The 25,467-nt window shown below is 46.0% G+C and overlaps 1 protein-coding gene across 1 annotated transcript in view; it reads left to right on the forward strand.

Moving 5' to 3' along the window:
- The window catches only part of CCNDBP1 (cyclin D1 binding protein 1), a 118,617-nt gene that overhangs the window by 55,101 nt on the left and 38,049 nt on the right, over positions 1–25,467 (forward strand). Inside the window, exons 6-10 of the mRNA XM_086932595.1 lie at positions 783–856; positions 1,201–1,277; positions 1,728–1,981; positions 2,461–2,521; positions 9,046–9,092. Of these exons, the coding sequence (XP_086788721.1) occupies positions 783–856; positions 1,201–1,277; positions 1,728–1,981; positions 2,461–2,521; positions 9,046–9,092 (513 nt within the window). The remainder of the gene's footprint in view (positions 1–782; positions 857–1,200; positions 1,278–1,727; positions 1,982–2,460; positions 2,522–9,045; positions 9,093–25,467) is intronic.

The raw sequence follows: 25,467 nt of genomic DNA on the forward strand, positions 1-25,467 counted from the left end.
TAAGCATGTTTATAGATGGTTAACATACTTTATTAACACAAGCGTACATGAAAAGGAAAGAAAAAAGAAGCGCTTTTTCCCTTGGTGGTTGGACCAGGCAGCAACAATAAAGATATGATTAAGTGAAGAGCAGACCTTAAGAATACATACTTTGTAGGACGGTAATGCCTGTCATGATCTCCACCAACAACTCTAGGGGGCGAGCTTCTTTTAGCCAGAGAGACAACTATCTCAACATATAGAAAGGTTAACAGTAAAGACTCCAGCACAAATAACAGTCTGCGTGCTCAGAGATGTCTACGGGGGATGGGTGTTTTCTTTTGACTTCTAGGGTTACACCATGGTATTCAACAGATCTATGCCCACAGCCCCACTGCTCCTACTCTGCAGAACATGGAGAGTGCCCACCCCTGCCCATTTAAGCAGCTCTATGGTTCAGGCATCGAGGTGTGAGGCTTGCGATGACCTCCAATCCATGTGTATTGGCTTCTTAGCCAGCACCCACACCAAATCGGCAAATCTATTGTCCATTTTATCTGTCTTTACGTGTTTGAATAAATCCAAACTTTGGACTTGAAAATACAAGGGTAGTTTATGTCAGTAACTACCCACCATGTCGCAGACTGGCTCCCAGAAGGCAGCGAGAGCCAGCAGTGCTAGTACATTTCCACTATGACTTAACATTGAAATTATAAGTTCTGCCATCCTTATACCTCATGCAGGTAGGCATCCACAGGCTAACTGTAGTGTTTTTTTTTTTTTTTTTTTAAACTTCCTTTCAGTATTTCTCGGGAGCAGTTGATGTCTACTGGTGGAGTGTGGGAGGCGTGTGAGTTGGTGATCAATCTACCTAGAGGTATGATCAAGGCCGAATTCTATGTGACTGCTTATATTATATGCAAACATTCCTGTTTTAGAAGTACCTTGAACAGGTAATGTAGTGCTGGATTATATCTTCAAACATACACCTGACAGATGCAAGCCATGTGATATACTGCAATCTGGAATGTTTAGGTTCTCGAAAATCAAGCATTGAATCAACTAATGGTTCTAGACTATAAATGCCAGCCAGAATTGTGTATGTATGGACTGTGCCTCTAATGAACTCCTAGGAGGGTTGCGGGACGAAGTTCAGTTATACTGGTATTAACACACGTTATTTTGGCACGCTCCGTTCCACATCTGTCTCTCTTTCTCTAGATAATCAAGCCGCTGTGCTGGCAGTACTCACTTCGTATCTTGGGATTGTGAAGGATGCTCTAGAAGAGATGGAACAGGTGAATCCGCATTTCATTTTCTTGATGGCTTCTTTGGACCTCTGGGGCTAGAGACAGAGCTTTGCCCCAGGTAATACACCTCTGTTTTTCTCTTTCAGCACCCAAGTAAGGAGACATTTTTTCTTTCCATGGTTCATGCCCATAGTCAACCCCACCAACCGTCGTCTGTTTTTTTTAAAACCTCTTCTGACATTTTAATGATCTAAAGTTTCTTTTATTGTGTTTCTGCCTGTTTTATGGGTGTACATGTTTGATAGATTTACAGTTTGCTTCCTTTTTTTCCATCGCATACCTTTTTTGTAATTCCTTATTTCCTCTATAGCTGTTTTGGCCTTTTGTCACCAGGCCTGCCTACATTCTGTCTCTTCATCCTCAGACACACCCGAATAGAGCATCTCTGCTTCCTTCTTATCAGTCTGTCCTTTACTTTGACTTCACTTTTCTCTTTAGGCTCTGGACGATGATACAGATCCCTTTGCGGATATTTTAGAAGATGAAGAGTTGGGAGCTCGGGGCAATCGAGACACTTACTGGTCTGAGGCAGATCGACAAATCCATGCGCCCTGTATAGGACTGATGAAGGCCTCTAAAGCATGTCTAAAGAAAGCGATTACAGCACTCAAGGCGCACGGGAAGGCCGACACCCAAGAACACGTGGCTCAGTTGGACGACCTTGCAGACATTGCAAATGAGATAAGCCCCAGGTAAATATTTCGGGTTTCTGTTGGTGTAGGACTGTGCTTAAGATGGGGTGTTAGTTTTGCAGTCTCTGCCTTGATAGAGCGAGAGTTAATGTGTAGTATATGCTAGGTGCCTGACTGATTGATTGCAGGTGGATGTTACCGGGCAGATACCTTTCTAGAAAGAGGGTATGACTTTTGCATCTTCACTTGAGATGGGAGAGGTTGGTCATTGAGATCCATTGTTCATCTGCCTACTTTCCATGTGGGGCAAACTGGTCTTCATTGCTTTGATAAGGAATTGGGATGCCACAGCTTAGTTAAGATTTGCGTACATAGAATGATGCACATCTAATTTGTCATTTGTTAGTGTCTTTGGCAAATTGCCTCCACTGAGGAGTTGATTCACAATTACTCTTCCACTTGCTCATTTTCACTGCTTGGTAATGAGTTGTTTTTCTGCATTTTACTTTTGTTTGCTATCCTTCTCCCCTTGTCTTAAGCGTTGATGAGCTGGCCCTGAGCATGTACCCTCCCATGAACCATCTACCTGTGCGTCTGAATGTAAGTACTTGTTCTTCAATAAACATTACTTGAAAGAACCAATCACTGAAAGGAAAGTACTTCACCACGTTACAAATGCTTGCAAAAGCAAAACATACACATACACCCAACAACACACCCTCTCCCTCTGTTGTCCTCTTCTTCCCCTTTTTCCCTCACTGCAGCTGATTCAAGACCTTAAGCTAAGTCATTGATTCTTTTTGGACTCAGCAAGCTGAGGTTGGGTCCAATACTGGGCTTGTTGTCAAGGTCAGCAGCTTAGAATTATTTTAACTTGGCCTCTGTCAGATTGTTACCATACAGGTCAAATCACTAGCTCTCATCTGGCCTACTTTCGGGCTGGGTTAATCTTTTCTAACTTTGAATCCAGTGCGCCTCATCACAGATGCATCACAGAGACTATGGAATATGTGTGCACTCATTTCCTTCCCAAGGGGTGACTTGTTTTGTAGTGTAACCATGTCCAGGTCTTCTCACTTCATTCAGTGCCACAACTTGTTTCTTTTGGCTACAGATTATTCTGAAAGCAATTTATGACTGGGGGTTCTCGATTACCTAGACAAAGTTTTCCCTCTTGCCTTTGGGCTTCAGGTTATCAAAGAACATATAACAACACCAACTCCTGCATGGCCTTCCTTTCTCAAAAGGATATTGGGCACCAAGAATAGCCCAATGCATTTCTAAAGCTGCATAACCACTGTCTTGTCGGTGTACTTTGTTCTTCAGCCCAGATTTAGCATCCGTGAAATACAGATGCCAATTTCCTCTTGGCAAATAAACAATTAACTTGGGTATAGCACTGTGCTGTATCTCGGCCCTGCTCTCCTCCAGGCTGTCTCTGTGAATACTAAAAGATAGCTGAAACGGCTTTGCACCCAGTCTGTTAACCTTCATATATTCATCCTAATGGATGTCTCCCAAGTTCAGTTTTGGTGTTGCATTGCCCTTTGAAATGTAGACTTTACAGCCTCTGGTGAGCAGCTGGCAAGGAAGTGGGGCTCGACTTACTAGGGGAGAAGGTGATCTCTCTAGATATGCTTTATCTGAACTCTGAAAACTGCTTATCTGTTAAGTTCAGCATTTTACTTCCCATAGTGCAGAGTGTGGAGGCAGCTGCTCGTCAGAATCCACCATATGCTGCACTGATAGAAATTTAGGGCCTATGGTAGGGTTCGGTAAAGTGGGATCTCTGGCTCAAATTGGTGGAGGGGAAGCTCCCACCTGAACAAGCTCACAGTTCCTCCTTATTAGTGGAGGTGGGGAACTGCTGTTTGAACACTGTTGGGGTCTCGTGGGGCTCTTCTGTAACTGGGCCATCACTTTTCATACCTCAGGAGGTCCATCATATGTGGGGCCGTTCAGTCAATTCATATTTTCATTACCAGGGCTAGAAAAATCAATACTGGTCCTGAGGGAAAAGAATTCGCTGCATATCTGGACCATTTTTTTGCCTTTCAGAACCAAACCCTCACTCTGTGAGTTTGGTTGTGGTTTTGGCGAAAAATCAGTAAAAAAAAATGTCAAGGAAGCCACAATTGGAAGCATTTTTGCTGAAATAGTCAATAAATGAGATACATGAGTCAAGAAGGAGATCCACACTCATTTCTAAAATTAGCAACTATCTTTATATATGTTCGGGCATCAGAAGAAAATCGTTCAGTAAGTACATTTCTGACTAGGAATTCTTTTCAGTTCAGAAAGTGTACTCAGTGCAATTTTTAAGTTGTGGAAAGGAAGAACAAGTTTTACAAACGGGTATAATAGAGCGCTTTACAGGACCAATCTGCAGGAGTTATGGTGAGTAGTGGGCAAGGTCCAAGGTAGCAGCAACAGTACACCACCAGCGGCAGGAAGGCTGCTGGGAGCAGGGTGCACCTTTTTGGAGCTGCTGAAAGATGCAGGGATCAGTTCTGCTGTCCCACAGAGCTCTTGGGTCTTTATCGAAGGCAGGCAGTCCTCCAACGTTTCTGGAGTCCACAGCTGCAGGACGAGTCGACTTTGTGGCAGTTTTCGATGAGTGATGCAGAGAGGCTGGCTGGTCTGGTACCAGGTCAGCTGCCTGTTCTCTCCTCTTTGCTTTTGCTGCTTTTCGGTGTCCTTTCTCTTCTTAGGGCGTTAGGATCTGCTTTTCTGGTGCCAGGGGCTCCCCTAAATGCTAAATTTAGGGGCATTCAGGGAGTGTAGGGTAGTAGCCAATGGTCTACTGACCCATGGGCTCATTACACCCTGTACATGACCACTTCCTGTGGGAAGTGGGCATATCCTGTCCTAGAATTCCTAAGTACTCTATTGCAAAGATGGCTACTTCTGAAAAATGGTGTCCAGCTCAGTTTAGTTCACCTTAGGGGTAGTACTAGCCTGGTGGTGGCACACCTACCTGACTAGCTAATTTTCCAACCTGGCCAGGTGCTAAGGGGGCTCTGGACAGAGGGTTTTGGCTTCCTATTTTCTGAGGGAAGCCAGATTTGCATTTCAAAGGCTGAGGCTCTTGGAGGCTTGCCAGCCTAGCTAATCAGTCGGTCATCCTGTGGGAGGGGGTATGACACCCTTTTCCTGGACAGGCTTTTGTTCTGGGCCTCGTACAGCACAAGGGCCTCATCCTAGGAGGTCAGAACAGCATCTCGGGCGGCAGGCTGGCTGAGTCCAGTTAGCAGCCACACCAGAGGCTGGTATGTTTTCAAGGGGCACCTCTAAGGTGCCTTCTGGGTGTATGTATTGATAAATAGAACACTTGAATCAGCGTGGGTTCACCAGTACAAGATGTTTGATACCAAACATGCCCATCTTCAGTGAAGCCATCATGTGGCTGGGGAACTCTTTTTCACCAGTGTCCAGCGCGTGATTTAAAATGGCTTTCCTGGTCAGATTTACTGGCAGTAACAGAACTGACCAGCACAGGGGGCATATCTGCTCATGCGGGTATGCCCTCACTCATAATATTCAGCAGCTGCCTTAGGGCTGTCAGGCCTGCTGTAGGGGTTACTTACAAATATGGCATGCAGTGGTAGGGGACATGGGCGCACAGGGATGTGTGACATGTGTTTTCACCTTTGTCTGCACGAAGACACACAGCCTGCAATGGCAGCCTTGTATGTACTTGGTGAGGGGTCCCTTAGGGTGACACAATTCGTGCTGCTGCTCTTAGGGACCCTCTTTAGTACCTGAGACCCTAGGTACCAGGGGTACCATTTACTAGGGACTTACAAAGGGTGCTAAAGGTTTTGCCAATTGGGGGAACCATTTACAAAAGCTCTAGCACTCAGGAACTGGTTAGCAGGAACCCAGTACACGTCCAGTCGAAATCACACTAGTTACCAGGCTAAAGGTTAGGGTGACCATGTCAAAAAGGGGCACTTTCCTACACAAGTTCTTTAACCAAATCTTATTCACAAGCTATTTGATATGAACTTATTTGTATACCCCAATATTGGTTAATCATATTCTACAACCATTGGGGAGACACTGCTTACCCACTCTGCTCTTTAGGTCTCGCGACCTATCAATGCGCGCAAGCGCATTGAGCGGAGCGAGAATTCATGTCCTCAAAATCCTCGTCAAACCAAGGGCTTTTTGCTGCGGTTTTCTTTAAGTTCACGTGAATCACGTGACCAAACAAGCACGCGCATCAGCCTCCCTCCCTCCCTCCTACTCGTACTTTCAGTTTCTCCCGCCCCCATCCGGCCTCTCTCCAAGCGCATCGCGCTTTCGCACACAGGCATTCCGCCTGCCACACTTCTCCTCCCTCGCATTCCCGTCCCCCCACCAGGCTCTCCCGTCCCCATCCGGCCCCATAGAGCTCATTGTTGGTGTTGAATGTTTTTCAATCATTTTTCTTATTTAAACAAGCCAGTCTCCAGGCCCTTCTACACTGCAACATGATCCCGCGCTATTTTTAACTGTTGAAGTGGAATTTCCCGTTGGCGCAGAAAGGATGGCGAGAGACACAGGCAGACTGTGCCAAAGTTTCTTCATGTTGACCGAATCGGGGCAATTTTTGAAAGTAAAGCAAAGGAGGCGGTGTACCAAAAACTCACAGTGGGTGTAGAGCTCCCCCATTTCTATCCCTCGTTTGGCGTCAGTGTCACGCTCATTTGCTTGCTTCTTATTCAAGGGGTTGCCTTGCTCGCTCGGTGTTTGTCCCTATCCTGGAGCACAGCCTCTTTACCATCCTTCTGAGTGGCTCACTCGCATTCTGCCAACGCTCAAATATAGTACACAACTAAACCCCATGAGAATGAATGTTTTCCATCTCTCAGTGGTGCAGTTACCTCCGTGAACAGCCCCTTCCTCCATCTGTGCGCTCTATGTTGTTTCCACATCCGTCCTCCCAAACAAATCCTTTGCTTTCCCCGCACCATTCCTGCTCCCTCGCCTCTCGCCCGATCCCCGTCGCTTGCCCCACGCAGCACCCCAGCCCGCTCCTACTTGGCTCCCCCCGCCCGAGCATCTCTACATGTCCTATGTATGGGAAATGACTTGAGTGCCAGCAGCGATCGCCTCGTCGTGCCTTTTTTTTTCCTCGGCATTTGAATTGGTAAAAAAACATTGGTAAAGCAAATAGGCCATAAAGGGTTTTAAAATACTGATACCAGTAAAGGTTGTGTATCAACCCTGAGCAAATTATTAGGCAAAAAGTCAGTGCCAGCCACTGCGATCTAGAAGTCATCCGAACCATTGGCCATACTAACCGTTAGGGTTTACTGCACAACTGCATGTAATCTAGCATGCCCTAATTGTTCACACAACAAAAAGTCTTTCCTATTATCTTTGGGAAACACTCCTGCTGTATGGCCCTTTCCTAATCACTCGTCTACTTCATTCCTTTAGAGCACTTGTTGGCCACAAATGTGTTCCTTTCGCAGCTCAGTCACATCCTGCAGTGGTTTCCTCTGCCCACACACTCCAGTTCTATAATTGTAGAAAGCCTTTGCTTCCACGGCAACGTGGAGGCTTCCAGGAGCCTCTCACGCAGTGACGTGCGAGGCTGCGCGAAGCTGCTGCTGACAGGAGCTCTTCACTCTAGGAAGCCGAGATTGATTTATAGGCAAATCAGGACATTTGCAGCTTCGCCTCTTGTCTAATATTCTAATTTCCCAAGGGGTCAGTCGTCATTTGATTAGTATAAAGGTCATTTTAGTACCACTGCATCAAACAACAAGTGATGGAGTCGCACTTAGAAAAATCTCAGCCGATACTGGTCGTGGGTTGCTTGTGTTGCTGTTCAAGTCTACCTGGGCTGGCCGCTCAGGCTGGGCTGTTCCTATTGTAAAAGGACCACGGTTGGTTCGTGTATAGCTGGAGCCTGCTGCCTGAGGTGTATTAGTGAACAAGATGGGCTAGGATACATCCCAGAGTACCTGTGCCTGAGATTAAATCATGCATTCCACCCATCATTTTTTTGTTTTTTCAGCCCTCTGGGCCATTGCCCCTTTATGTACAGTGCTAAAAATGCTCACATAGCTCTGATAAACAAAATATCTAACAAGTAAAAAAAAAAACAAGCACTGGCGTTGCCAATAGGTCTCGCAGTAGGAAAGTTGGAGCTATTACAATTGCAAATAACAATGCCTTTTATTTTTGTTTTCATTTTAAAAACATAAAGGGCTTTGTCATATACAAAACCAATAGCTCCAACTTTCCTACTGCGAGACCTATTGGCAACGCCAGTGCTTGTTTTCTATACAGTACACATTAACTTTTTTTTCTTTCTCCGCCTTTGAACTTTGTCTCTACAGCTGACCTTCCACAAACTTAACTTGAGGAATTCTGACATTTTGAAAAGCTTCCTGCAATGTAATCATACCTGTCCACAAGAAGTTAGTCACCTTGTAATCCTAGTTTACAGGACTTTCCTGTCCTTCAACATGCCTCCACCATCTATTCCCCCCCTAGTGTTTCTCACTCATTTTACTGTCCGGAACAGTCTATATGTTTACAGTTATGGATCATGTGATATGATTAGGTTTTAAGCACACTCTGCTAATAACATACTTAATATTTCAGACTCAACCCTAAGCGACTTTTTTCTTGTCCTAGCCCAGTCTTGCGTATACTAGGTTGGCTTAGAACTCTGTTACATCACTGAGAAGGGAGATTTACAAGACAGAAGCATAATACATTAGCCATTACATAAGCAGGATCACCTACCCTCTTTCAAATGAATTGGTACTTTTGGCAATGGTGTTGCCATTCTGAGCTTTTGAAGTCCGTTTTGCATTCTGTATCCTTTTTTTCTTTTCTGTTAGCCATCAGCACTATTGTTTATAAATCTGTCAACAGCGACACATCCATGCCCTACCTTCCAACACTCAACCTACCTTCCAACCCCCTCTATTGACACATCCCCAGAAATATTCTTTTTAGTGAACCTCTACAGAACTCACTGCAATATTTTTGCAGTCTTGGTGCAAATCCAATAATTTTGTGAAGAGCCTCCGAGTACCCTCCCCTACATTTTACTGAATGCCTCAAACGTATTGATTCAAACTCCATCCGAACATTGACATTCGTTTCTTTGTTTTTAGGCTGCCAAAGTAGCGTCCGTGTTAAAGAAATTCTTGGAAATCACAAAGTGAGTACCATGCTGCAGATGTTTCTTCTACAGCACCTAAACGCTGCTAAGCACATTTTGAATGTATTTTTTTTTGAATAACGAAATATTCATAAATGGCAAAGATGTTGCTATGCTCTTCTCGTCAGTGGAGTGTGGAGGAAGCGGTTTTAGTTCCTGAATTGGAGTCTGTCCCTGCACAATGTTGAAAGTACAGGAATCTCAGTCTTGTAGCGGCATCCTCTACACAATGTGCAGCAGTTGGTGTTCTTTGTAATGAAGTCCCTCTTTAAAACTGTATTTAAAGCAGATGAAGCTTTTACCATCGGTAGAAAATAGGCTTCGCTAGCAATCTGCGATACATTTGAATTGTTTGGTTTGAACTAAATGTACTTCTGACCTAATGGTATTCAAAGCAGTTAGCAGTCATAATGGACATCTAGCCGATAAAGACTAGGCAGGTTTGTTTAGTATTCTAGTTAAAGTGAGGATGAAAGTTAGGTTTAAAGTGAAGGTGAAAAAGTCAGGGTTAGGGTGAAGTAGAGTTGATATTAGTGTTGGCATGTGGGTTAGAATTAGTTTAGGCTGATGACTAAATGGAATCTTGTCATAAGGACTGACATTCAGATTGCATGCAGTGTATAGCATATAAATAATAATGGGCAAATGTTTTGTTTATTTTTTTAAGTCATCATGTGAACGAATATTAATGATACAACGCCAAAAGATAATGTCCCAGCGGGTATAATACAGCCATGTCTTACGGTGCACAAAAAGTGGCAAGGATGCAAGCATGTATTAGTAGTATATTTGTAGACTGCAAGCCTACCTGGGGAGCAGCAGAACTCTAACATTACCCAGAAGAGTGGGTGCTGTTCAACAACCAGTCAAACCTTATACAAATGACGTGTGTGTGTGTGTGTATGTATGTATGTATGTATGTATATATATATTCACTGAAAAAACCATTGGTTATAGACCATATATAGTTAGGGATTAGCCTTTTCAAAACCTTATTTTACTCACACAAAACCATTGAAATTTCATATATAGTTAGTTCCACTAACTATATATCGCGCACCCGCAATCCACTGCTGATGATGTCACATATTACATCATTCATGACATGGTTAGTGACATCACTGATGACATCACTGATGACATCTCAAATGACATCACTGATGACATCACTGATGACAACATCCAGTGACTGTATGTTTCTGTAAAGTTAAAATATGTCTTACATATTGAAGAATGAGTGGATGTATAAGTGTCTGGATGAAGGATTTAGTAGGTGCATGACTGACTGTATGAGTGAGTGATTAAATGTGTCTCACTGAGTGCATGGGTTAGTGACTAAACTGTTTTAATTTGTGCATCATTATATCTGTTGTTCTACAAACTGCTGCATATGTTGATCAGTAGCTATATGAGTAACTGTATGGGTTATTCATTGGTTGTCCAAGTATTTGTATGGGAAACTGAGTGTGTGTGTATGGGTGGCTGGGAGGTGTGTGACTCTGTACATAGATGTGTGAGTAGTTGATTCACTATATGTATGGGTTCAAAAGTGCATGTGGAAACAGCTGTATGGGCGGTTGACTGTGCATGAGTGTATTAGTGAGTGAATGGATATCTCAGTGCTACATGTCAAAGTAAGTACATATGTAAAACACAGTACATGTGAGAGTTGACATATATAAATAACTGTGCGTAAGAGCCAGTGAATGTGTGAGTGGCTGTATGGATCATTGTGAACATGTATCAGGGATTGTATAAGAGAGTAAAGTAAATATGTGTTAGTATATGTTTGAATAAGTAAGGTGTGTATAACTGTATAGTTGAGAAAATGGAGGTGTGATTGATTTTTTGCATAACTGACTAGGTGTGTGAGTAACTCCATGGATGAGTGACAGTCTGTGACTGTCTGTTTACACTGATTGTATCTAAGGTTATATTGGAGTCTGAAGAGGTTCATGGTATTATCACATGAATGATATCATCAGTGATGTGATCAGTCATGTCAAATGAGATGTTATCAGTGATGTCATCAGTGATGTCATTTGAGATGTCATCAGTGATGTCATTTGAGATGTCATCAGTGATGTCATTTGAGATGTCATCAGTGATGTCATCAGTGATGTCACTAACCATGTCATGAATGATGTAATATGTGACATCATCAGCAGTGGATTGCGGGTGCGCGATATATAGTTAGTGGAACTAACTATATATGAAATTTCAATGGTTTTGTGTGAGTAAAATAAGGTTTTGAAAAGGCTAATCCCTAACTATATATGGTCTATAACCAATGGTTTTTTCAGTGAATTTTCAAGGTTTTGTAAATGCAAATTCCTAACTATATATGGCCTATAACCTATGGTTTCTTCAGTGAATTTCATTGGTTTTTTAATAGCAAATATCAAAAGCTGTAAAATGTCAAGTACGTGATAGGTAAAAACTTTTTCGTGTTTATGCACGCTGATGTGCTTTGAACGCTGCCCCCCTCCCCTCTTTTCTCTTAGTAGTACTCTCTCTTTGCAGATAGTGAAGAGTAGTTAACGCAGGCCTTTACCCCTGTTGTAATCCGTCATGCCTGCTTGTCTCTCCATTTGATTGATTGTTATCCAAGCATTTACTGTTTTACAATTGATTCTCTTTGGTTCATTCTCTATTTACAAACAAGCACAAAGTCGCAATACTCTGTTTAGTCTTTGCAGATAGTGAAAAATCGTGTAAAAAAATAAAATTAATCGAGCAAAATCAGTAGGCCACTAATTGGATCTCTTTTTGACCTCGCTAAAATAGAAATATTAGGAACAACCCTTCATGAGAAATACGAAAATAGTGAGATGAACTGAGCTCCACACCATGAGGGCTGCAAGACAGTTCGGCTCCGTCACCCACCCCGCCCAAAATAACGACAAACCCTATGCAAATATTAAAAATATATACAACACACCAGCAAAGAAACAGGGTAAAACATTTTATTAAATAACTATTTACATAACTATTTTATACTTTTTATTGCCCGATCCGGCTAGCTTAATCGATCGAGCATGAAACTCATGCACTCTGATAGCAAGCGTTGCTACTGATGCTATGCAGACCAAAACTGGTTTTCAGTTTGTACATTTTTCTAGATTTTTCCATCCAAGGTTGGTTGAGTTTGTAGAACGATGGCTTCAGATTTTCAACATACGGTGTGGTGGCGCGGACTGGGAGGGGGCGCTTCGCTCCTGCCCCCTCCCCAAGTAAGATTTTCATACGTGAAAGTACGTTAATGGTTTTGGTCCCTGAGTTGCTTCAATGTCACTGCCATTCTCAAATGGCATAAGTTCTGGATGTTGGGTGCCATAGTTCAGAGTTCTGAGCAGCGCTTGTAACACTGTCTGAAGCTTATTTCCACCTACTGCAGCTTCACTATTCTCAAAGTAAGTGAGTGTCGTTTGTGGACCTGACTGCATTTGAAAACAATGTGATATGGTACCTCCCTAAACCGCTTGACGGAGGCCCCCGAGGGGCGGTGTGATGGCACGGACTCGGAGAAGACGCTTGGCTCCGACCCCCTCCCCAAGTCTTATAGCACCGGTTTAGCCTGAGATCGCCCCCGACATAGGCGGCTGGCTCCCGGGGTCCGGCGGAACTTTTTGCCTTTTGATGACTCTTCTATTCTGGACCTTGTCCCACAATCCGTTTGACCTGGAGACACGCTGTAGTGGGGCGCCCCTTTACCGTTTTAGTTGCCATTCCGGCCGCTTTTGCTACACTGTGCCTCTTCCGCCATTCAGCTGTTTACCGCCCGCTCTTGCGACTACAGCGTCTCGCTCACCATGTAGTTGAGTTGCTCCCGCTCTTGCGATGCAACGATAAGCGACTGCCACAGGACTCTTAAAATGGCGGCCGGCTCTTCAGATTTGGGTGTGGTCCACTAAAATGGCCCTGGGACACCTTGGAACTCGGACGCTTCCCTGATAGGGCTTGGGTCCCATTCTCGAAAGCGTCCCCTCAGCCGTGAAGATTCTACAAAAGTCTTGGGGGGCCCCCGACTCCCGCAGGCTTCTGGTGGGGAGCGGCTGCCATGTTTACTCGTGGAATGGCCACGACGGACCTACGAGATGGTAGTGCTCTCATGCTGACGCCAGCTTTAGTCTGAAACATCCAGAAACACTGTAGACTACCAATTCGATCAGTTCCGGTAGCGCCCCAACATGACCCGGTAGAGAAGAACTTGCCCTCCCCTCTTTGACTGATGGTTCTTGTTGCCTGTCCCCTCTGTTGTCATTTTACAGAACTTTTTGGACTGCTGAAAGAGGTTGTGTTCCGAACGCTGGTTGGTGGAGACATTTTGACTATATTCTTGACCTACATTGTCGCGTAATGCGTTATATGACACGCCGCGTTAGCGCACCCGGAAGTGATCCGGGGCGCGGCGCGCAGCGCGTAACGTAAGCATAACAGGTCATGTGACTTGTTAATAAAACTTTTTATTGGTTCATTTTACTTTTGTTATTTTAATAATGAAAAGCTTGGTCATATGACCTAAAAAATACGCTTTTTATTGATTTCGAACTTTTTTTAAAAAACATATATGTTATAATATTCCAGGCTAATGTACTTTCCCGGAAAATTTACAACTGTCCTGCAAGTAAAATATATTCCTTTTTCGAGAAAAAGGGCGTTTCTTCGTTCCATGACGGAGCCGTTGAGACTCGGCCTGCTGTCTTAGTCGCCGATACGCCTGATTATCAGATTCTTATCGATCACTTTATGTTGCAGGAGTGGAAAACACAACTGCCCTTGACCATTTATCTTTACTGCATTCCTACATATTATACCTTTTATCCGTCATGTAATTGGACTGCTTTATTTCACTTGCCTTTTACTGATTCGAAAACTACTAAAAGTAAAAACTTTACCAATGTAAATACTACTACCATGTTTTGTTTTAAAAACCTTTATTGTGAAAATGTCAGTATACAAATACGGGCCTATAACCACGTGGGCCGGCCACGGAGCAAACTGAAATCGTATATGATGAGGAGACATTTACATTATAGAGGAACGTAACGAGCGAGCCATTAGGTTGCAAGAACTAAGGTGTCTAACAGTTGCGGAATCGGTGGACGTACATTTTGTAATTAAAATACGACAGGGCCACTTACAAAAAAGTTATCTAGATATACATTTGCGTGCAAGTACCATGGGTGACGTTAATTCGAACTTTCAATAGTACAGTAATCAATAACACATCAGAACTTAATATCAATAGGGATGTCGAAATATTCAATCAATTCTCGTCCCCGCCCGCCATGAGCATCAAAACTGCATTCATATCTCGTGATATCAAGGTTGTTCAACCAGTACACAACAAGGAGTTACGAGTCCCATTTATACCGGCGCCATTTTGGGCGAGGCCGGGCAGGTCCAAGATATAGTCAAAATGTCTCCACCAACCATCGGCCAGACCAGAACCCCTTTCGGCCCTTTATGCTACAAGATGGTGTCTTCCATTCAGAAAATATTGTTGGCAGCATTTTGAAAGGAAAGATAAACAGCCGTTCTCCTAGTGAGTCTCACCTTGTTACATTTAGGAAGAATGTTGAAGAGTAGTATGTGGAAAATCTGAAGCCATTTTTCTACAAACTCTCAATCAGCCTTGGATGGGAAAAAAAATCCTGAAGAATGTACAAACTGAAAACCAATTTTTGTCTGTATAGCATCAACAGCAACGCTTGAGTCAGCTTTGTGTCAAGCCGCCATTTTGATTCAATCAATAACGTCCCCCTGCACACATTCAGGGACCTGGTCGTGTCTTCAGATGAAACGGATTGTGGGACAAGAAGCAAAAAGGAAAAGGAAAAAAGTTCCGCCGGACCTCGGGAGCCGGCCGCCTATGCCATGTGCGACCTTTGGCCACACCAGGGCAATAGTGAAGCTGCAGCAGGTGCAAATAAGCTTCAGACAATCTTACAAGCACTGCTCAGAACTCTAAACTATGGCACTCAACATCCAGGACTTGCCATTCGGATCTTGGCGCCTTGTGCTGGTTCCGACCTATTCACACATCGGTCCACTACTGACATCATCTCATAAGCCAACGGGGCACCCCACGCCGACTTTCGGCGCAGCATTGTAGGATGGCCACACCAGTGCGGCAACTTGCTGGACACCACCTCGGTGCCATCCGGATCTCGGCGCGTTCGAGTCACTGTACCGCAAGAGCGGGAGAAACTCAGCTGGACACGCCGTCTTTCGGCGCAGCATTGTAGGATGGCCACACCAGTGCGGCAATTTGCTGGACACCACCTCTGTGCCATCCGGATCTCGGCGCGTTGTGCTGCCTTCGGCCTACTGTAGCCGCAAGTGCGGACGCAACTCAGTTGGACGGCGAGTGAAAAGATAAGGGGCGCCCCACTGCAGCCGAGGAGCCTCCATCTTGGGGGAGACGCACAGCCCCCACTGACTGACGCGACCTCACAGGCCAATGGGGCGCCCCACGCCGACTTTCGGCGCAGCATTGTAGGATAGCCACACAAGTGCAGCAACTTTCTGGACACTAACTCGGTGCCATCCGGATCTCGGCGCGTTGTGCTGCCTTCGGCCTATTCGCACATCGGTCCGCTACTGACGCCGCCTCACGTGCCAACGGATTTTCTACGCTTTTTGTAGCCCTATGCCGCATAACAGGTCATGTGACTTGTTTATAAAACTTTTCATTGGTTCATTTTACTTTTGGTTTCCTAAAGATAGAAGGCTTGGTCATATGACCTAAAAATAACACTTTTCATTGGTTTAGAATTTTTTTTTTTCCCAAACGATGAAAGCCCCACCTTGTTTCTGGATGATTCAGACTGAAGCTGGCGTCAGCATGAGAGCACCACCATCTCGTGGCTCCGTCGTGGTCATTCCGCGAGCAATCATGGCAGCCGCTCCCCACCGGAAGCCTGCAGGAGTCGAGGGCCCCCAAGACTTTTGTAGAATCTTCACGGCTGAGGGGACGCTTTCGAGAATGGAGCCCAAGCCCTAGCAGGCAAGCGTCCGAGTTCCAAGGTGTCCCAGGGCCATTTTAGTGGACCAGGCCCAAAACCGAAGAGCCGTCCGCCATTTTAAGAGTCCTGTGGCAGCCGCCTATCGCTGCACTGCAAGAGTGGGAGCAACTCAACTACATGGTGAGCGAGACGCTGTAGCCGCAAGAGCGGGCGCAACTCAGCTGGATGGCCGCCACCTGGGGAGGCCCGTTCATGCCGCCTCCCCCACGCCCCCCCCGGGCCGCCCCACGCCAATTTTCGGAGCAGCATTGTAGGATACCAAAACCAGTGCGGCAGTTTACTGGACATCACCTGGGTGCCATCCACATCTCAGCGCGTTCTGCTGCCTTGGGACTATTCGCACAACAGACCGCTACTGACGAGGCCTCCCCCCGCACCACCCGGGACGCCCCACGCTGTTTTTCTGAGCTGCATTGTAGGATCCCAAAAACCAGTGCGGCACCCAGGTGACATCACCTGGGTGCCGTCCAGAACTCAGCACGTTGTGCTGCCTTGGGACTATTCGCACAAAAGACAGCTTCTGACAATTGTTGCTTTTTTTTGTCAAAAATGTTTAAATGTTTTTACAGTTTTTGTTCCGTTCGTTATATTTAAAAGTTAATAAAGTTTTATAATCCTACTTTGTTGGAGTGCTATATATTTTTTTAAAATCGGGTGAATGGGGCCTTGAATCGGGTTATTGTCATGTGTGGGCTTTGCAAGTGTACTGCTACAGGATCGGACATTTCAAACTCAAATGCACGTTCTTTTTCTTACCTTTCCGAAGCATGGAGCGCAATAGCAGGCAGAGAAAGGGTGATGCAAGTGTTGAACACTGCCTGGCCTGGCAAGTTGCTGGCAGTGCCCCCCCCCCCCCGCCCGCTCCTGAAAGAGGACACACACACACCGCCGCCCCGAGTACTTCACAGATCTTTAAAAGACCATGCGCTTGTTCATGAGGCTTAAATGGTTTATCACCCCTTCTAGAACCCCTGCATCGACCCTCTGACGTTTCCTGGAAGAATTACCACGTAACACAATACCAAGCCTTGTCAGCTGAAACCCCCGAGGAATCGTGGGGCATATTATCAAGGGGGTTTATCTCCGCTTTTTTGGCTTTAAAAGCCAAGAAAGCGGAGATAAAATTATCTCCCTATTACCAAGCTGTCGCTAACACCAGTTAGTGACAGCTAAAAGGAGATAGCGACCATCTTGGGCCCCGCTTTGCATGTCAGTGATATTTATCACTAATGACATGCAAAGTGGGCGTGCCAAGATGTTAGCGACTGGAAACAGTCCCTAACATCGCTATCTCCTATTACCAACTTTTGGAGATATTCGCGCTAAGCGCGAATATCTCCAAAAGCTAACGCCTGCCCTGAGCAGTTCTTAGCCATGTTATCCTATGGGAGGTGGATAACATGGCTTAGAGCATTTGCTCGATAATGCATGAATATCGCTGACTTTTCAGCGATATTCATGCATTGCGGCCGTTTTTTATCGCATTTGCGATAAACCTTGCTAATAGCAAGGTTTATCTGCGATAAAAATCGCCGATGTGCGGCGATAATTTTTGTCTCTAAACAAGTTAGAGACAAAAATTATCGCTAGTTGTTGGTAATATGCCCCCGGGTTTTTGCTTGCAGAAATCGGGAGGCGGGAGACTAGCACTGAAATCAGTAGTCTCACGCCTGAATCGGGAGGGTTGGCATGTCTGGATTCTCTACAGCTGGGGCCATAAACTACATCCGCAGGGCTAGGTGATAGCCTGGGACCGGCCTGGCATCTAAAATGGCTGCCGTGCACAACAAAATTGTGGCATTGGAAAAAAGGCAAGATGGCGCAGACCATGTTTATCAATAAGGATTCATTTATAACAAAATATTTTATCGCACTGACAAATTGGCGGTCAACACTTCCTGATTTCCATCAAATCGAACGTTAACAGACGTCACGCAGCAAAAAAAAAAAAAAAGCTCACGCACAGCCGCTGGAAGACATGTATCAACATATATGAGCCTCCTCAGCCACCCTCAGAAAACATAAGGGATTAGGATACGTCTCCCGCACCCCCTTATACCTAGTAATTTAATTAAAACGAAGCACAAAATGGCGAATTCCCGTTTCGCTACCAGTTTGCGGCCCAGTTCGCGGCCCAGGAAGTGCTTCTACCGTGAAAAATAATTTTTTTTTATTTTCCCTACGGGACCCTTTAATAACCCCAACAACATTCCTAGGGGGTCAAGAGGGGTATACCTTGCCCCCTTTCATTAAATTCCCCCTTCGTTTTTCACCTCTTCTTCTCTCTCGATCTTACCGAGAGATAAGATGGCGGCCGCTCCGGACTGTTTAGAATGTTGACAGACACCGGGGAGCCAATCAGCTTCGCATCGCAAAGTTCCGTTTCGCGAAAAGTAAGCGGACCGGAGCGCAGCCCGGAGCGCTGTTACAGATATATATCTTGTTTTGAACGTTAATTTCTCAAAATCCACTGGAGCACATATATTAAGACCTAGCAAAGGCACATCGGGCTAACAGTCCCTACAATTTTGCCAAGTTTCGTGCAAATCCATTCAGCCGTTCGAGCTAAAAGTGAGGCCAAAGGCCCTATGGAAATTAACATGGGAAAAACGCGTTTTGGGACCCCCCTTTTTTCAGCCGATTCCGTCCACAAACGCCAAAGTTATTAGACATAGAATTTTCAAAAATCCCATAGAGAAAAAATCCTAACTATATATACCTACTGGCGACCGCCAGTAGGTAATATATCAAATAATAAATCTCCATTCATTAGCGACAAGGTGTGGAGACAATAGTCATTTACAAATGAGGTCTCTTAAGTGAGCTTTAACCATTGTGTGTGTATTTAGGCATGTCTGGAAATGTCCGGGTCCACAGCTCATGGCAGTGCTTTGTCCCTAGACAGTAGCGTAGAAGCAGTAGTAAACCCAGGACTGGTACATGTACTTGCAACCATTGGGGAAACCCATTAATCAGCTAATGTATTCCTTAGGCTGAACAGAACAAATTGGCATCCTACTTAAAAATTTGCACAGGCCCGAGTAATAACTGATCCATGGTTTCCAGTTATCCGCATCGAAACCTATGAACTTATCCTTCTCCTGTACGAAAGCTAATCCTTGTCTTGAATACCCAACATGACAAACAAAGACACTTAATGCACCATCCTTGTACCTAGTAGCATGTTGCAGGAGACTGAGAAGAATGCTTCTTGTGGTGTTTGTGCCTTCAGATGTTGATTTTCCGTTGCTTTTGAAGGACTGTAATGTCTGCTTACTCAAAACCGGTCACCTCATTTGGTACCGCATGTGCAGTTAATTGAAAAAATGGTTTTGTTCTTAGTGCTGTGTTCACCAGTCCTGATTCCGTAGAAAGGTTCTCCTTAACAAATGCCCCAAGTCTGATTTTAAGGCCTAATGGTAGGGCCAATTCACATCTAACATATTGAGTCTTGGGCCAAAGCCTGGTCCCTTTTCTAAGACTTACATGTCCATGGTACTAAGTTGATGGTTGCTGTAGTTAACCACTAGATTGAGGTATTGCACGTGCCTGGTTTACTGTTCTGCGTCCCGCTCCTGATCACCATTTGGTGTTGGTCTAATCATTGGTCCGTGGGGTTGTTGTCTTTTAGTTTTTGTCTCACCCTAAATCCCCCCACCCCTCATCCACGTCCACTGACCCTGCCTAATAAAAGATCGTCTTTTGGATTGGGAACAGTACCTTAGGGTAAAGTGATAGGGGTTTGGACAAAAACCAAATGGGAATGTGGGTTGGGGATTTGTAGTTTGAGAGTATGTTGATAGCCCCTCTCTCACTATTGTCACTGCTACTACTATGTTCATTTGAACTAAATGTCCAATTTTGTGGTGTTGGTCTCCTCCTCATTCATTCTTAGACTCCATCTGATTCTCTCTTTTGGTATAATATTCAACAGTAGCATATGGGTACATCCTTCTATAGTTTTGTCATCTTTGATTGGTTAAGGAATACCATTTTCTGGGTCGTATCTTCATTAATCTCATCTAACCATTTTTGTAGACTGTGATGTGCTCAAGAGTTTTCAAGTTGTTTTTGCTGGTCTGGAGTTTTAAAAGCATTGTGTCCGATAGAAGTTTTGCTGTGTTTATTATCAGTGCCAGCCAGTCTCTTCTGCCCTTCCATGCTATATTTAGCCATTCTTTTTGAAAGATCAGGACGTCCATGAAAATCCTGTGTTTGTTGTCAAAAATAAGACCTCATGTTGCCGCTTTTGCCTGTAAGTATTCTGTGAAAATTGCTCCATATAAGACTTTTTTGATCTGGTTCCTTGTGAGAGTGGTCACTGAATCCCGGTCATCTAATTGGGACAAGGATTGTGGTATATTAATGTCCCCTAATAGTGAGGGTGCAGTTAAAATGTTATTGTAGGAAGCTGGCTATTTGTGTGATGTATCAATAATCTGATACACCATGTAAAGAGTCCAGGGTTTCCCTTATAAGTGGGCATTGGCTTGCTTTCGATCCCAAAGTTCTCTGTTGGGGTGTAGTGTGGTCAAGCAGCCTTAGGTTTAACACATAGGAGTGCAAGACCGCTACAAATACACACAATAGTCAATAAATAAGACGCACGACTCAAAAAGGTCCACACCAATTTATGAACATAGCAATTATGTTTATATGTTCAAAAGGTGGACATTGTGCTATAGAAAGAAGAACAGATTCTGCAAATAGGTATAGTACAGTGACTTATGGGATCAATCTCCGGGAGTTAAGGTGAGTGGTGGGCAAGGTCCAAGGCATCATCAACAGTACACCACCAGCGGCATGAGGGCGGCTGGTTGCAGGGTGCAAAACAGTATCAGATGCCCAGTGTTGTTCCATGTAGATCGGTTTCTGCAAAAAGAGTCTGCAGACTCTGGGTAGGAAACTAGTAGGGCTGAACCAACAGGGGGGCTCAGGCCTCATGATGCTCTGGGATGGGGTGGGGGGCACCTTTGGTCCTCTTCTACACAGCCCAGGGGCGGCAGTTGCAGAGGTGTCCTTAGGTGTCTGTTTTTCTTTACCGGAGCAGTCCTGGTAACCTGCGTGCAGAGGATTTAAGTGATGAGGGAAGGTCCATGCGGGTGAAACCATGATGGACTCGGACTCAAGAGGGCTGGGGGATCTTGTTAACACCTTTAGACCACTGGCTTGGAATGACGGGTGCAGTGGTGGCTTCAGGTGTCTGGTTTGGCGGTCTGGAGGCCTCTGTGTACCTTCTTTTGGAGTTGCTGCAAGATGCAGGGAACAGGTCTGCTGTTCCACAGGAGGTCTTGGTTCTTTATCGAAGGCAGACATTCCTCCCAAGTACAGGAATCGGCTGCTGCAAGAAAAGTCAACTTAGTGCAGTTTTCAATGAGGGGTGCAGACTCTCCGGCGGGGCTGATACCAGGTCAGCTGCTTCTTCTCTCCTCTCTGCTTTTCCAGCTCTTCAGCTTCCTCTCTCTTTTTAGGTCATTAGAATCTGCTCTTCTGGTGGCAGTGGCTCCCCTAAATACTCAATTTAGGGATTTTTAGGGTAGTAGCCAATGGGCTACTGTCCTTCCGGGTCACTATGCTCCCTATATGACCACTTCCTGTAGTAATTGAGCATAGCCCTGTTCCAGAATGCCTAAGTATGCCATCACAAAGATGGCTACTTTGGAAGAATCATATCCACCTCAGTTTAGCTCATCTAATGGGTGGTGCTAGCCTGGTGGGTCGCTAGCTAATTATCCCGTCTGTCCAGGTGCCAAGGGAGTTCTGGACAGAGGGGGTTTGTTTCCTCTCTTGTGGGGGAGCCAGATTCCCATTTCAAAGGCAGCAGCTCTTTGAAGCTTCCTGGCCTAGGTAGGCTAATCAGCAGATCAATCTGTGGGAGAGGGTCTGACACCCTCTTCCCGGACAGGCTTTTGTTTTGCGCCTCCTGAGAGCACAAGGAACTCACCCTAGGAGGTTAGAACAGCATCTTGCGTGGCAGGCTTGCAGAGAGCAGTCAGGAGCCACACCAGAGGCTGGTATTTTTTTAGGGGGCACCTCTAAGGTGCCCTCTGGGTGCATGTATTGATATATCCAACACTGGAATCAGTGTACCATTTACTAGGGACTTGCAGAGAGTGCTAAAGGTTTTGCCAATTGGATATACTATTGTACAGTTTTGGGAAAGAGCTGTTGACCTGGTTAGCAGGAATCCAGTGCACTTTCAGTCGGAATCGCATCATCTACCAAGCAAAAAGTGGCGGTGAACATATCAAAAAGGGACACTTACCTACACCGATTGAGGGGCACAATCAGTACAGCAAGGCCACTCTGGAAGTGGGTCTCTGCAGTGTTGACGCCCCTCGACAGCTGCTCCTTTTAGTGTGTTACAAATGGGATGATGGACGGTGTGTTTGAGCAAATCAAACACTCACCCCCAGTCAACTGATCTGGGTTTAATCCATCACCATTCTTTAGCTCACTCCGCCACCCCAGTTCAGATATGGCCATACGCAAATCAGTCTCACCCAGTGCCTCATGGGAACAGTCCAGCCTGAATTGCCAAGCCATGTCTTCCCTGGACCGGAAACAAGCATCCAGGGACCGTTTTCAGGTTCATAACCCTCATCAGCTAGGCTATCTTGAATCCAGTGGCAAAGTGAGCAAGGGACTCACGTCTGAGCATACCCTGCCAACTTAGGGCGAACAAGGCGATACAAAAGGGGATGATGGACGGAGCGTTTGAGCAAATCAAACACTCGCCCCCAGTCAACTGATCTGGGTTTAATCCATCACCAATCTTTAGCTCACTCCGCCACCCCAGTTCAGACATGGCCATATGCACATCAATCTGACCCTGTGCCTCATCGGAGAAGTCCAGCCCGAACTGCCAAGCCATGTCTTCCCTGGACCAAAAACAAGCATCCTGGGACCGGTTTCGGGTTCATAAGCCTCATCAGCCAGGCTATCTTAAATCCAGTGGCAAAGTGAGCAAGGGACTCACGTCTGAGCATACCCTGCCAACTTAGGGCGAACAAAGCGATACAAAGCCCTTTTAGTGTGGTGGCAGTCTGGATTGGGCTCTCACTGGCTTTGTTTGGTGCAAGGGATCCGGTGTGCCGTGTATTGGCCCAGTGCTTCTCCGGCTGGTCTTGGTGTCCTCTCACTTGGTGAGGGGACAGAGCTGACCATCAGTAGCACAGGATCTCCTTCCTGGGCAGCTGCTATGTCGGACTGGCTGGGGAGCAGCAACTTGATAAGCCAGACTTTGTTTTTTTGGTGCCTGTGGACTGCAGGGGAGTAGCACCTCTACTCCAAGGGAGATTCCTGGCAATTTGCGAAGGGCTTGCAGTCTCCCAGGTTTCTTGGTCCGCTGCAAGACAAGTCACTAGCCATGATTGTCGAATCTGGTGCAGGCAGGCAGGGTTTGGCATCCAAAGTCCACAGCAGTCTTCCGTTCTCGTTTTTCTCACGGCTCTTCTTTGTTGTCTTCTCGATCCGTCAAATCTGAGTTCCAGGTGTCGGGGTGCCACCAAAAATCTCAATTTAAGGGCAGGGGAGTGAAAAGTAGTAGCCAATGGGTGATTTACCTTTAGGGTATCTACAGCCTCTATATGGCCTCTTCCTGTGGGAAGTGGTCATAACCCTGACCCAGAGAATCTAATTCCACTAAAACTAAGATAGTGGAATTTTAAAAGTCATGTCCCCATCCGGTAGCCAACCCTAAAGGTGGAACTAGCCTGAGAGGAGGACACAATTCCTGACCAGCTAATATTTCCGCTGTCCTTGTGCCAAATAGGCCCGGGCAGGGGGTGGCATTTCCCCTGTCTATGGAAGCCTTTGGGTGCATATCAAAGGCGGCAGAGAGCTTAGAAGCCTCCTCCCTTGATAAGCTGATAACTTGGCCATTCTGATTGGTGGAGGTGACCCCACCTCCGGCCAGAGCAGGCATTGATTCTGCCCTCAGATTGTGAGCTCTTACCTGCAGGGGTTCAGAAACCAGTCTGTGGTGGCAGGCTGGTCTACACCAGTCAGCCAGCACACTAGTAGTCGGTAGGTTTTCAGGGGGCACCTATGAGGTGCCCTCTGGGTGGGTGTATTACTAAATCTATCACTGGAATCAGTGTTGGTTTATTAATACAAGATGTTTGATACCAAGCTTCCCTAGTTTCAGTGAAGCTATCATCTAGCTGGGGACCTTGTCAATACCAGTGTCCAGTACATGTACTCAAAATGGCTTCCCTGTACGCTTGTAATATCTAAGAATCAACTTAGCCATCAAAAGAGCATATCTGTCCACACATGTAGTATAGTGCACTCTGCCTTAGGGCCCCTCACAGAATTGACTTCCAAGAAAATTCCAAAGAAGGTAAAGTAGAGAGTGAGCTTTCCAACAGCTTTCGACACTCTGAAGGAAGCAATGTACTCAGCACCCATTCTGAAAGCTCCAGATTATTCTAAGTGTAGGAGAGTAGGGTCTGCTTCCTATCGTTAGCCCCACTTTTTGCTGTGTTTCACTGGTTTTTCGACTTTAATCTGGCTATGGCCCTGCTACTAAGGACCACAACCTAGCTGTTCTCTCTCTAAATTGATACCATGTACTTTAGGTACATACCAGATTGGTTACTGAGTTACCTTGTGAGCCCCTAGGATATGGTACCTTAGGTACCAAGGCATAGGTACCCCAGTGGCGTACCAGGAACTGAAGCATGTATTATGCCGCCCCCGGAAAGCCTTCCAAAATGGCACCACGGGTCTGCACTTGCAGCCTGGGTAAGGTGGTGTAAGCTAGGACTAGTTGGAGGACAACCAAGCCGGACCCACCCGAGTTGCTGTTTCACTGGGGGCACGCTCACCTGACTCACCGGACAATCTCTGAGCGGCGGCGGCGCCTGTTGGGGGTGCGCTCGACTGGTCGCGCTGCAAGCGGTGCCGTGCCCGCTTTCCCGGCGTCCCTGCGCGGCACTCCTTCGCCGCGTCATTCGCCGGCGCCCTGAGGCGCATGGATTGGCGGGGCGCCTCCCGCGGCTCGGAACTAGTTGGAGGACGGCCAAGCCGGACCCACCCGAGTTGCAGGTTCACTGGGGGCACGCTCACCTGACTCACCGGACTCTCTCTGAGCGGCAGCAGCGCCTGTTGGGGGTGCCCTCGACTGGTCACACTACGAGCAGTACCAGACCCGCTTTCCCGGCATCCCTACGCGGCGCTCCTTCGCCGCGTCGTTCACCGGCGCCCGGAGGCGCATAGATTGGCAGGGCGCCTCCCGCAGCGCGGGACTGGTTGGAGGGCGGCCATGTCGGACCCACCCGAGTTGCAGGTTCACTGGGGGCACGCTCACCTGACTCACCGGACTATCTCTGAGCAGCGGC

This window comes from Lissotriton vulgaris, chromosome 7 (genome assembly GCF_964263255.1).
Source record: "Lissotriton vulgaris chromosome 7, aLisVul1.2, whole genome shotgun sequence".
Lineage (NCBI taxonomy): Eukaryota > Metazoa > Chordata > Amphibia > Caudata > Salamandridae > Lissotriton > Lissotriton vulgaris.